The 13,344-nt window shown below is 42.0% G+C and overlaps 1 protein-coding gene across 1 annotated transcript; it reads right to left on the bottom strand.

The window, feature by feature from the left end:
* Nucleotides 1-5,756: 5,756 nt before the first annotated feature.
* Nucleotides 5,757-9,545, bottom strand: LOC129856869 (transcription factor SOX-4-like). Its single transcript, XM_055924599.1, has one exon. It carries the CDS (start codon nt 9,000-9,002, stop codon nt 7,872-7,874), a length of 1,131 nt encoding a protein of 376 aa, XP_055780574.1. The 5' UTR covers nt 9,003-9,545; the 3' UTR covers nt 5,757-7,871.
* Nucleotides 9,546-13,344: the final 3,799 nt, after the last annotated feature.

Here is a 13,344-nt window from a genome sequence, read left to right as displayed (position 1 = left end):
GTTGCGTTTGGAAAAGTTTAAAAGTACATATTCGGGTTGTGTTGTTGGCGCTCTTTGTCTGCACGTGTGAAGGGGATTCTTGGCCGCGCCTTGTTCATTTCATTTTCAGTCCCGCCCTCTAAAAACTACTAAACAACAACAAAGGAAAGAACATCATAGGTACGGTATATTCATAAGATAAACACTAACAACATATTACTCAATTATAATTTGATTTCTTTTCCAGATGTTTTACGCAAAGACGGTATATTTCCATATAGACCGTTACTTCGGTAATTCTTTGTCCAGAGACCTCACTGTCTGTGCTTGTCTGGCCGCCCATCTCCCACATCAATTAGGGACAACTCTGATGACTGATATAACTAGACATTATATAACAGCTTTAATATGGACTTGTTGTCTTTATACCATTCAAATGAAAGGAGTGAACTTTTCTAACAATAGACAAGCTGAGAAAGATTATAAGGCTTCGTTGGTTAGTTTATGAAGCTTTATTCATGTTTGTTATGAATAAGAGGAAGGAACAAAAATGTAGAACAATTTGGAACTTCTAGACGTCAAAGATTAAAAGCTTTTATAAAATATAATAGTTCTATTATAAAATACATATATTTTTTTAAATAATACAACTATTGCTCTACAAAGCCTTAGATTGTCCTGTCTCTGTGCAGAGCTTACAGTATTCACCATATTCATCCTCAACATTCCTACTTTTTAGGAATAAATAACATACAAAAGTGTGAAATACATGTTTACATTTAGCAGACACCCTTATCCAGAGTGACTTACACAAGCAATGAGGCTTAAGTGCCTTGCTCAAGGGCACATCAACAGATGTTTCATCTAGTCAGCTCAGCAATTCGAACTAGTAACCTATCAGTTACTGGCCCAACATTCTTAACCACAAGGCTACCTGCCACTCGAACAAACACAAAGCAATGCTTTTATAAATCAACACTATGCCCTCAATTGATTGTATTAACTTTGTATTTACTGTTGAGAAGACTAAACAAGTTTTCAAACAAGAGCAAGATAAGCTTCATGAAATATTCAACCTGAACTTGAATATTGAAAGCACAGAAAGACCAACCGCTGTGTAACAAGCCACTAGTCTGAAAACATCACCCGCTGTGTAACAAGCCACTAGTCTGAAAACATCACCCGCTGTGTAACAAGTCAGTAGTCTGAGAAGATCACCCGCTGTGTAACAAACCAGTAGTCTGAGAAGATCACCCTCTGTGTAACAAACCAGTAGTCTGAGAAAATCACCCGCTGTGTAACAAGCCAGTAGTCTGAGAAAATCACCCGCTGTGTAACAAACCAGTAGTCTGAGAAAATCACCCGCTGTGTAACAAACCAGTAGTCAGAGAAGATCACCCGCTGTGTAACAAACCAGTAGTCAGAGAAGATCACCCGCTGTGTAACAAACCAGTAGTCAGAGAAGATCACCCGCTGTGTAACAAACCAGTAGTCAGAGAAAATCACCCGCTGTGTAACAAACCAGTAGTCTGAGAAAATCACCCGCTGTGTAACAAACCAGTAGTCAGAGAAAATCACCCGCTGTGTAACAAACCAGTAGTCTGAGAAAATCACCCGCTGTGTAACAAACCAGTAGTCTGAGAAAATCACCCGCTGTGTAACAAACCAGTAGTCTGAGAAAATCACCCGCTGTGTAACAAACCAGTAGTCTGAGAAAATCACCCGCTGTGTAACAAACCAGTAGTCTGAGAAAATCACCCGCTGTGTAACAAACCAGTAGTCTGAAAATACATGTTATTTGTTCTGAACTGGCTTCCAGCATAACCTGTGAAGTTCCTTCTGCTTTGGTTCAGTTACAATGTTGAGGTTTTTCCAGTACAAGACAATAATTCCATCAAACATTGAATCATATTGTTTCTTTAAAGAAACCAAAAGTACATACTGAATGTCTGTGGTATGCGACGGATACATAGGGATACAGATAGATAGCTGTAAGGTACCAGTGGAGCATGCTCATTGGAGGAGGGACACACATTTGGAATGATGGTGACAGTCTATTGTAGTTCTTCTCTCTACTTGACTGGACTACAAGTTCCAGAGGACAGTAGGGGGCATGAAAAAATACACTTACAACCCACAGACTCCAAATGGCACTCTATGTCCTTTATAGTGCACTACTGGTATAGATAGACACTGTCTGGCTGGTGTATCTAGAGGTAGAGATAGACAGTCTGGCTGGTGTATCTAGAGGTAGAGGTAGACAGTCTGGCTGGTGTATCTAGAGGTAGAGGTAGACAGTCTGGCTGGTGTATCTAGAGGTAGAGGTAGACAGTCTGGCTGGTGTATCTAGAGGTAGAGATAGACAGTCTGTCTGGTGTATGTAGAGGTAGAGACAGACAGTCTGGCTGGTGTATCTAGAGGTAGAGGTAGACTGTCTGGCTGGTGTATCTAGAGGTAGAGGTTGACAGTCTGGCTGGTGTATCTAGAGGTAGAGACAGACACAGTCTGGCTGGTGTATCTAGAGGTAGAGACAGACACAGTCTGGCTGGTGTATGTAGAGGTAGAGATAGACAGTCTGGCTGGTGTATCTAGAGGTAGAGACAGACACAGTCTGGCTGGTGTATCTAGAGGTAGAGACAGACAGTCTGGCTGGTGTATCTAGAGGTAGAGACAGACAGTCTGGCTGGTGTATCTAGAGGTAGAGGTAGACAGTCTGGCTGGTGTATCTAGAGGTAGAGATAGACAGTCTGGCTGGTGTATCTAGAGGTAGAGATAGACACTGTCTGGCTGGTGTATCTAGAGGTAGAGATAGACAGTCTGGCTGGTGTATCTAGAGGTAGAGGTAGACAGTCTGGCTGGTGTATCTAGAGGTAGAGATAGACAGTCTGGCTGGTGTATCTAGAGGTAGAGATAGACACAGTCTGGCTGGTGTATCTAGAGGTAGAGGTAGACAGTCTGGCTGGTGTATCTAGAGGTAGAGACAGACACAGTCTGGCTGGTGTATCTAGAGGTAGAGATAGACAGTCTGGCTGGTGTATCTAGATGTAGAGATAGACAGTCTGGCTGGTGTATCTAGAGGTAGAGACAGACAGTCTGGCTGGTGTATCTAGAGGTAGAGATAGACAGTCTGGCTGGTGTATCTAGAGGTAGAGACAGACAGTCTGGCTGGTGTATCTAGAGGTAGAGACAGACAGTCTGGCTGGTGTATCTAGAGGTAGAGATAGACAGTCTGGCTGGTGTATCTAGAGGTAGAGGTAGACAGTCTGGCTGGTGTATCTAGAGGTAGAGACAGACAGTCTGGCTGGTGTATCTAGAGGTAGAGGTAGACAGTCTGGCTGGTGTATCTAGAGGTAGAGATAGACAGTCTGGCTGGTGTATCTAGAGGTAGAGATAGACACAGTCTGGCTGGTGTATCTAGAGGTAGAGGTAGACTGTCTGGCTGGTGTATGTAGAGGTAGAGATAGACAGTCTGGCTGGTGTATCTAGAGGTATTATTTTTGTTTGCAGTAGAACATTTTGAACATTTTGAAGTCAAAGTTGACGTTTCTTTCTATTTCCGTAAGTACAGTACTTTCGGGTGTGAGTAAGGTGAGGTGGACAGATTGACAGACGTCAACAAATCATCATAACAAAACAAAAAAAATTCAATGCTTTTTCTTCATTGTAGGCCACTCGTAATGTGAGTGAGTGCATGGCTACTGGGTGACACGTGTTACCTGAAAGGAAGCCTCACAAGGTGACTGCAGTTTACAACCGGAGCGGTGTTGAAACGTATACCTTTGGCTTTGGACCTGTGAGGAGCAGGTGAGGTTCCCGAGTGGCGCAGTGGTCTAAGGCATTTCATCTCAGTGCTAGAGGCGTCACTACAGACACCCTGGTTCAGCGGTCTAAGGCACTGCATCTCAGTGCTAGAGGCGTCACTACAGACCCTGGTTCAGCGGTCTAAGACACTGCATCTCAGTGCTAGAGGCGTCACTACAGACACCCTGGTTCAGTGGTCTAAGACACTGCATCTCAGTGCTAGAGGCGTCACTACAGACCCTGGTTTGAATCCAGGTTGTATCACAACCGTCTGTGATTGGTCAGCGCACAATTGTCCCAGCGCCGTCCGGGATTGGCCGGTGTAGGCCGTCATTGTAAATAAGAGTTTGTTCTTAAAACTGACTTGCTTATATCAGTAAGTAAAAGGTGCAGAGATTACAGACACACCCACTCAGACCCTAACTGGCAATCCAATTTAATACATTTCTTTTCTATATAAATCCCCCATGCTCCCCAGTATCCAGTGATTTCCACAATGTAATTTCCTTACTCCCACTAGCCAGAAAGGCAGCCCAGCAGTCTTGCCTCTCCTCTCTCCCAGCCTGACACCCTCCCCTTCACCCAAAGAGAGGAGAGGGGGGTGGCTGAGGCTCTAGCCCCCCCCCCCCCCCCCCCCCCCCCCTGCTGGGTTTTTACTGAGCCACTACCTTCATTCACCTCCCTCTCTGTAATCAGCTGAGCTGAAGGGGGGCTACAGCAGGGTAGGTATGAGATAGCAGCACTAACTTCCACTATCAGGTTAGCTAATCAAGTGGCTAATTGTATGGTTCTTAGAAGGGTTTTGAATACAGGAGGGAGAAGGATTATGTCAAGGTTTTAGTCCTAAAATGACTATTCCCAATATCCATTCTAGCCTACCACTTAGTATGAAGCAATGTATTAGGAGTGTACATTCTAATTAGGGTTCTAGAACTCAACACAACCTTTTTTAGTGCGTAGTAATTAATATAGTAGTAAAATAACAGGTTAGAAATGGAGAGAGAGTGTTCATCAGACAAGCCTGGGCCTGTATTCATCAGCACTCAGAAGGAGTACTGATCCAGGATCAGGTTAACCCACCTTGTACATGTCATCTTATTCATTACGCTCTTCAAAAGGTCAAACTGATCCTACTCTGAGACTCTTGAATGTGAATACAGGCCCAGCCTGTTTGCTGTGCCGATTTGGATGTCTCATCCTGCATCCTAGCCAGCATGCAGCCAGCCAGGCCCCATCCCCCCACATACGCTAATACACTGTGCTGTCTGGGGAAGGGGGAGGGGAGGCACTGTCTGGGAGACAGACATGGAGCTAGGAAGTGAATAGATGCTGACTGCTGAATAACACAACCCTTGTAATACCACCAGAACATCACCTCCCAAGGATTACAAGGAGACATATTTACAACGATAGTTAGGGTATATATTGGCCGGAGTAGGCCGTCATTGTAAATAAGAATTTGTTCTAAACTGACTTGCCTAGTTAAATAAAGGTTAAATAAATATTCATACACGGACTGATGTTATAGACCACGTAAAGGTAATTCTATTTCTTATACAGTATGTCTGTGAGAATGCGTGAAGTGTGGGATCTTCCATGTTATCACTCCCCATATAAACTGTTGTAAATAACCACAGCTTACCAATAAGGCCTTGTAGCTTTTACACTAATGCCCTACATTGACTAGTGTACAGTACACCATTTTCCATCACCTAAAAGAAGCACGTCTAATGCACTAGTAGGTTTTGTATACGTGTGTACATTATGTGTGTGCAGTAATGTACACCCTGTTTTCATGGATTTAAAAGCAGCATTTCTATATACATGTACAAACATCAGACAAGAATGAGTCAACAGAGAGGAGTAGAGTATAACAATGATTGTATACTGTAAACATCAGGTATATATTAAAGTGGTGTTTTGATTTAAAAGGAGTCATCCATAGATCAGACAGAATGAGTCAACAGAGACCAGAATATGTTTCAGATCCAGCTGATTTTTTTTTATTTCCTTCTTGAAAAAAAAGAGAAAGTTATGTACAGAATTATCAACAATCTGACAGGCAGTGAATTGACACGATTAGCTGGCATGAGTTTTTCCCTCCCCCCCATTTTCAAAACTTTTGTTATGGCAAAGAATAGACAAAAAACAATATTCTACACAGCATATTGCACAGAAATGGGATGAAAATAAAGTTAATTTATTTAAAACTGTATATATATATATATATAAAAATCCTGAACAACCACCTTCAACGTAAGTAAAGATAGTAGAAAGCGATCAGTTCTAGCGCCTGTTGTGGTATAGCTAAACTACACATAAAACACACAATCTTTTTTGCTTATGATACACAGTCAAATGTACAAAGATGTTTTCACGGTTTTTCCAAATTTTTCTTATCTTTTTTTAAATCGTTTTTTTTTAAAACACAACAGCTATAACCTGAATCTGAAATACAAATACTAATTATTCACCATGCCATAAGATACTAAAAACAATTAGCTAGAGTTAGCGAACAAGTAGAAAAGATTACATATTCAAATACAATGAGAAAAGCAGTAGGTCTACATAATTGTTGTTTGCGGGAACTCAAGAAAACGCAATTTGAATATGCTTTATATGATTTTATATTCTTACATCCAGTGGTTTTAAAACCTGAATGTCGATATAAAAAACGCCAAGAAATTGTTCATTTAAAGCTACAATCTTTCTTTATTAGGCAAGATTCTAAAATGAAATGCAGAAGTGTGGCTGCTCAAAATACCGTGTGTGTGTGTGTGTTGAAGTGCGTGTTCACAGGGGTATTGAAATGTGGTACTGTGTCTTTAAGAAGCCTGCAGATTGATACTGTAAACATGGACAGAAGGCCGATTCATGAGATAACCCGCCACCTGGATCTTTAAAATGAGGGAATCCAAACAGCGATATACACCGATTGACACCCCCTTGATATATATCTGTACAAAAATACACTGACAAAATAAACAAATGTTTCCTCTCTTTAAGTGTCAAAAGTCTACATTTAAATATAAAAAATCAAAAGTCTAGCCCTTCTTTCGGCGAAGGAAACAGACGGTGAGGGGAAAACATCATAACAAGACCAGTACAAGAAAACAAAAAATAATAATTAAGTCGAAAATGTTTTGGCCCGTATATAAATACATCATATAAAAATGTCCTCTGAAAAAAATGAACAAAAGAAAATTCGAGGATGGAAAAAAAATTCGGTGAGAATTTCTCTATACATAACATCAGAAAAAACAGAAAATAATTTTGGTCCTGAATTGTAGAGAAATGTATAAAGTTCAGCACAGATTTCAGTTGCGTTTGAATCCTGAAGAATTAAAACAGCTGGTGATTTTTTGTGTTCCTTTTAGGTAGAAAGGAATCAAACATAGCGCCATCTATCCATTTAAATACCCCTAACACTAGTTTCGACTGTTCGACAGTCTAACATACATCTCAGTAAAAGAGAGGACAGGTAACATCATGCGTTTATCTTTTAAAAAAGGTTTGACTTTTATGTCAACAACCCACCTGGTTCATAAATCCATCTGCCTCGACGACAACAACAAAAACTGTCCCGACAGCCAGCCTATTTCTGTACCTCTGTGAGCCTTATGAAGTTCACTTCGCGATCATAAAACGTTTCTCAAAATGTCCCTTTTAAGTAACTAACATTGATTAATAAAGTATAGCTGACCTAAACCCGCCATCACTATAATCGTGCAAATCAATCACAGTTTTCCAGTTCTGATCGAGTGTTTCTTTCAATAGGAGCCGATCACTCCTACTCAGGGCGCAACAATATCTTCCTCTTCCGCTCCAGTCGAGGCAATACTTCAGCTTACTTGTAGCCATGTCTCATAATAACAGTCGACAGTTGATCCTTGAAATAAAAAGCAAGTTATTCTCTCGCTTTGTTCAACAGTCAGCGCTTGGGGCTTGCAGTCTCTTTCTCGGCGGGAGGGACCCTTGGTAGGTTACCGTATGACACAAAATCACTTTACCGGAATCCCTTCTTTTTTTTTGCTCAGAATAGTAAGACAACATTTCCTGCTTGTGTCTTTCTCGTTCTCTATTTCTCTCGCTCAATACGTGAACACCAAATTAGAAATGGTCGACTCTAGCCAGTCTCCTGAAATCATCTCGCTCACCTCTGGGGTGCAGTAGTCGGGAAACTCAAAGTGAGAACCGGAGCCCGACTCGAAATTAAAATCCAAGTCTCTGTCCAAAACCGAGGACCCAAAGCTTCCCAGCGACATGCTGTCAAAACCAGGGCTGGGGTTAATGTCCAGTAGATCATCCTCAAACTCCTCATCTGATGAAGAGGATTGGGAGGAGGACGAGGAGTGAGACGCGGAGGGAGTAGGGGAGGACGCCCGCATGCTAGTGTAGTCTTCCGAGACGCTGGAGGGAGACTCGCCGCCCCCCCTGCTGCTGGCTGTTACTTCCTCGTAAAAGCTGACTGCTTCGCTGGAATCCGCCGAGCTGCTGAGCGTGGGACTGGCGGGCACCGCTGCTGAAGACGGGCTCACACTGTGGCTCAGGCTGCTGCCCCCGAACCCATACACACGCTTCTTCTTGTCAGGTATTTGTTTGGCAGCAGAAACAGACTTGGATTTGTAAAGAGAATGGTGATCTGTGCCGATGACTTGTTCTGGGAATGATGGTGTTTTGGTGCTGTTCCCAAAAACTATTTTATGAGGTTTGCTGGATGATTTTGAGCCACTCTTTTTAGAAGATGTTTTCATGCTGGTGTTACAGTTGCTACCGCTGATCTTTCCCTCCTTCTCGCCCGGTTTGGAGCTGCTGGACTTTACCTTCTTTCTGGGCCGGTACTTGTAGTCTGGGTAGTCCGCCATGTGCTTGAGTCTGAGCCGCTCCGCCTCTCGTATGAAGGGGATCTTGTCGCAGTCTTTCAGCAGCTTCCAGCGCTTGCCCAGTCTCTTGGATATCTCCGCGTTGTGCATATCCGGCGACTGTTCCATAATTTTACGCCTTTCAATCTGTGACCACACCATGAAAGCGTTCATCGGCCTCTTGATGTGACCGGTGGGTGTTTTGCACCAGGCGGGGTTCAGTTTGCCATCCCCCGCTGAAGAAGCCGTGGAGCCGGGGCTCGGGGAGGATGCCATGTCCAGGTCCATAGCTCCGGAATCGGATGACTCTCCCTCGAACACAGCCTCGGAGCTCTCCACATTACTTGTCTTCTGTACCATGATTATAATGTCAATGAGAGGGCGCCTGCTTGCTCTCCAGTTCAGTTCCACACAGTAGGTTTATTTTTTTTAAAGAAAAGTCTTTAAAAAAAAAATATCAATTCTAGCTGGCTGTGTGAATAGAAGTCAGTCCTGAGATGTGCCGAACCGGAACCACAGGAATCCGTTGATAGCCGTTAAAAATGCTGGATTTGTTAAAAGTTCTTTTTCGAGTCTCTGTAATATGATACAGAACGAACGGTGTAAAAGTGTCCCTCGTTTTCCACTCTCTTTCCTCCGACAATGCTTTATGTAGCCTAAACTAATCAACCCTAGCAGTCGTGTAGGACTTAAACATGTGCCGTGTAAGCAGCGGAAAGCAAACTGAGTGGCTGTGTGAGCGCACTGACACTGAAAATGTTCAAAGTTTCTAAAGTAAGGTAACTCTTTTTCTGCATAGCTTTTTCTTCCGAGCACCATGCGGGAAGAAGCTTGTTTCACTAGAACTACGATCCACCTTTCATCTGCGCACTCTGTAACTTTCAGCAGCTTCCAATTTCTCCCCGTGCAGCTTTATCCTTTTCCAAAGATATAATGGCGATACAATTCAGCCAATCCGTGGCTGTCTCTACCCTGTCTAGTGCCAAAACCACGCCCAGTTTTTTCTCATTGGTCAAAAAAAAAAGGGAATCTAATAATAATCAGCGCGTGCAATGAGGAGCTTTATGTCTGACCTCATTCCAGTATACACGACAAACTTCGCTTTAAAGAGACACACTTATGTTTTCGACTTTTTTCTACACAAACCAGCCATACCTATATCACGAAGGCATTGCTGTATGTATGGGAACCAGTCTAATGTATCATATCATTCAAGAGTAGTATAGGCCTACTGTTGCATAAAGGGAAGCATGGAACAACTTGTCAACCCTGTTTGGACTATAATGATTTATTTTGATATAGGAGCTAATGTTTGAGAGAAAATATAAATAGGTTCTAGCATTTATTTATATATGAGTAATTATGCTAATTTATAATAACATATCCTGGTTTACCCTGCTAGAATACAGAGGTGTAATATGATGTTAATAACAAAGTAATTTGTATTTAATTATATACTTATATTTTTTATAGCCCCTACAGGTTCTTCGGGTTCATAACAATAACAAACATGGCATAATGTCACTCAACAGTTCAGTGAGTCTCGTTTTATTTCCAGCGCGAGTGCATTCGGTGCAAGCTCGGCTCGCAAACACGGAAATGTCTAGACACATGCATGCGGACTCCCTCAGTTGAGTTGTTGTACTGGTGAGAAGAGATTCTTCAGCAGGCTCCACTTTCACCAGGCTGACTCCGAGAGAGGGCGGAGCCGAGGACGACACGGGCGTTCCTTTGTCACATTACGCCCCGCACTCCCTGCTGCAGCTGGCGGAGAGGAGAAATTAGAGAGGAAGAGGCAGTGGAGGTACACACATACAAGCTGAGACTACACACTACACTTCTTTTTTTTTTTAGATACAAATGGCCAAGGTAGACCGGAGAGCGTGGTAACAAGACACTCTGGAGAAAGCGCTTTTACGCACGAACATTAAATGTGGGAAAAAACACAACATTTCATGAACACACAATATTCAGAGCTCTCACATTTACTCCTAGAATATAAATATATTATACTGACTTAAAACATCACCCCCAGTAGCCTTTGTTGCCAATGTTTTTGATATTACACAGGTATTAACCAAACGGCGACTTTCACAAAACAGCCAAGTTCACTTCTGAGGAAACAGCGATGCGTTTTGTGTTTGTCACTAGATGGCAGCGCGGAGCTAAATGACAAGAGTTAGCTCCTATGAAAGAAATCAGACACAACTCCGCTCCCAGAACTTTGCATATGTGGGAGAGATGAATGACATAATGTTACTCAGCCAGACACGCAGCCAGTGGGTCGAACATTATTTTGCTGCACAGTCAGTAACTACTGAGAGTGTTTGTAATGCTGATCACCATTCCGACTTTGTCAAAGGCCAATCAAGTGAAATTCATTAAAGGTGTTATTGTTACAGGTAGGCTGTCAACCTTAGCATGCTGTGCTGTTCATTACAGGCAGACCTAGTACACACGTACCGCTACAGCCCATCAAGTGAATGAGGCCTTCCAGATGAAGAAACAAAACGCGATTCTAATAGTTCAACCCAGTAGCAGCCTTAGACGTAGATATACGCATGTCACTGAGCACAATTGTGCTTAATAATATGGTCTGATATCTGTCCGCATCCAAGTAAAAGCGAGTTTTAAAGCACATGTAATTGCGCTCCAGTTTTGTGGGTTCATTGAGCATGACCGGAATATAAATGGAGTGGCAACTCATAAACCAAACAGCTCGACGCTTACCTATAGAAATAGAACCGATAGAATTTAGAATTAGGTCTTGAAACCTCGAACTCTGGCAATTTGACTGGTGAACTCATGTTCTATAGATGTTGTTTCTATGCGTTAACCCCCCCCCAACCACGAAACCTAACCCTATTCTCTGCTCTTAATACAACATAATAACAGTAATAGATGGAGACAGTGAAGACGAGGTCTGACTAGGGCTACAGCCCAGCACCTGGCTGAGGGGGTGTCGGGTTCTATCCACTCCTTGACCAGATGGCTTGTGGCAGCATTGTTCCATTCACCATCAGAGGGAAAGAAAAGACTATTACGGCTTTTTGTATTTCTCTTGAAAAGCAGAGATCCTGTTTCAGTAGTTTACCACTTTTACGAGCATATTTCTGTATGTTGATTGCACATTTTTTTTTGTATGGTGTGTCGTTGAGCACACGTTGGGTGGTGGGTGGACTGTAGTGTCGTGGATAAAAGCCTCTCATTTTAAAGTGTGTGCGTGTGTGTGTGTGTATGAGTATTTAATAGAGAGAGAAAGAGAGAGAGCGAGCGTCAATGTGTGCTCGCGTCGGTGCGTGTGTATTTGAATAGAAATCTTCAATGCATTTCAAACTTTCTTTTACAACTTTTGTTTAACGTTTGCGCAGCTGCCACGCGAGTGCTTAGAATGGGTCGCGTGCCAGTCTAATCGCAACAGGTGTTCAGCGCCTCGAGCTGCTCCCTCTTCTCCGATTCTCTGTTCTGGAAACTGTCGGTTCTTCCAACAATAAATCTCAAAGTTTCCAATGTCTTTAGCAACATGTACATGTAGTCAAAGCAATGACCGTATATGAACATTGACTTATTCACCACTTTTATCATTCATATTTATGATTTCATAGTCAATTATTTTATTAATTAGCCTACTTAAATAAAATATTGACCATTAATCTTTTTTTTTCTTCTTTTTATGAATCTTTAATTTATTATTAATCCTGACCAGTGTATCCCGGATTCAATAATATACTCGTCACATGCCTTGAATTTGTACAATACACTGAGACAAGTTAAGCTCGGCATGTGTAGCCAATCAGCGACGTCACTTTACGTATTGATGACATATGCAGTGAATGTGTAGCCATATGATTCGCCAGATACACGCTTGATGATTTCTGATATGTTATCTATATCACCAGATGGTTATATTGCACGGAATGCCACTGCTCATTTTGTGCAAGTCTCCACACATACAGAGAGACCTCTGTCATGATGAGCATTGACTGGAAAATGACAAGTCCTATCCTAAAGCATATAGAGACTTCACATATGCAAAAATACATGCATTGTATTGATGTATTTGGGATACAAAACAATGATTTATATATTTTAGGCCTTTACCCGCGGATGTTAAGTTAGGATTCACCTCAGACAGTATAGAAAACGTTCTTAAATTTTGTTTAAAAAATTAAAAAAACGTACATTTTCATTAAAACCATTACTCTTAATCATTTACAAACTTTGTGTTGTTCATTGCAAAAGGGACAGATGGTAGCCTACATTCACCATTCAGCATGTCATATATGAAATGTATTGATTCATATGCATGTTTAAACAGGTGTTCCCCGACGAGCCTTATCTTATCCAGGTAGCAGCCGTCAGGCAGCATAGCTCCGTTAATGATTCCACGTTGTCAACACTTTACCCTGTAGCCCATTTGACAAGAGATCATTGTTTAGTGTCAAACTCTGATTCCTGAAGTTGAGTTAGTTTGAACATCTGCCCGTTTTCAAGGTTGTAGGGTTTGTTTTTACAGGGCTACACCGAGCCCTGAGATCGGGTTGGCGGTGTTGTCACACACACACAGAGATTAGATCAGGTTCTCAGAGTATAAACAGAAGATATATTAGTCAATTCTAGGACGTAGTTGCCTACTTAGAAATAAATATATAATTAAGACTGACTGTCTCCTAATACTGCAAACAAAAAGGGCCTGTGTATC

Source organism: Salvelinus fontinalis, chromosome 6 (genome assembly GCF_029448725.1).
Source record: "Salvelinus fontinalis isolate EN_2023a chromosome 6, ASM2944872v1, whole genome shotgun sequence".
Lineage (NCBI taxonomy): Eukaryota > Metazoa > Chordata > Actinopteri > Salmoniformes > Salmonidae > Salvelinus > Salvelinus fontinalis.
The sequence above is the reverse complement of the archived record's forward strand: the minus strand, read 5'-3'. Positions and strand labels throughout refer to the sequence as shown.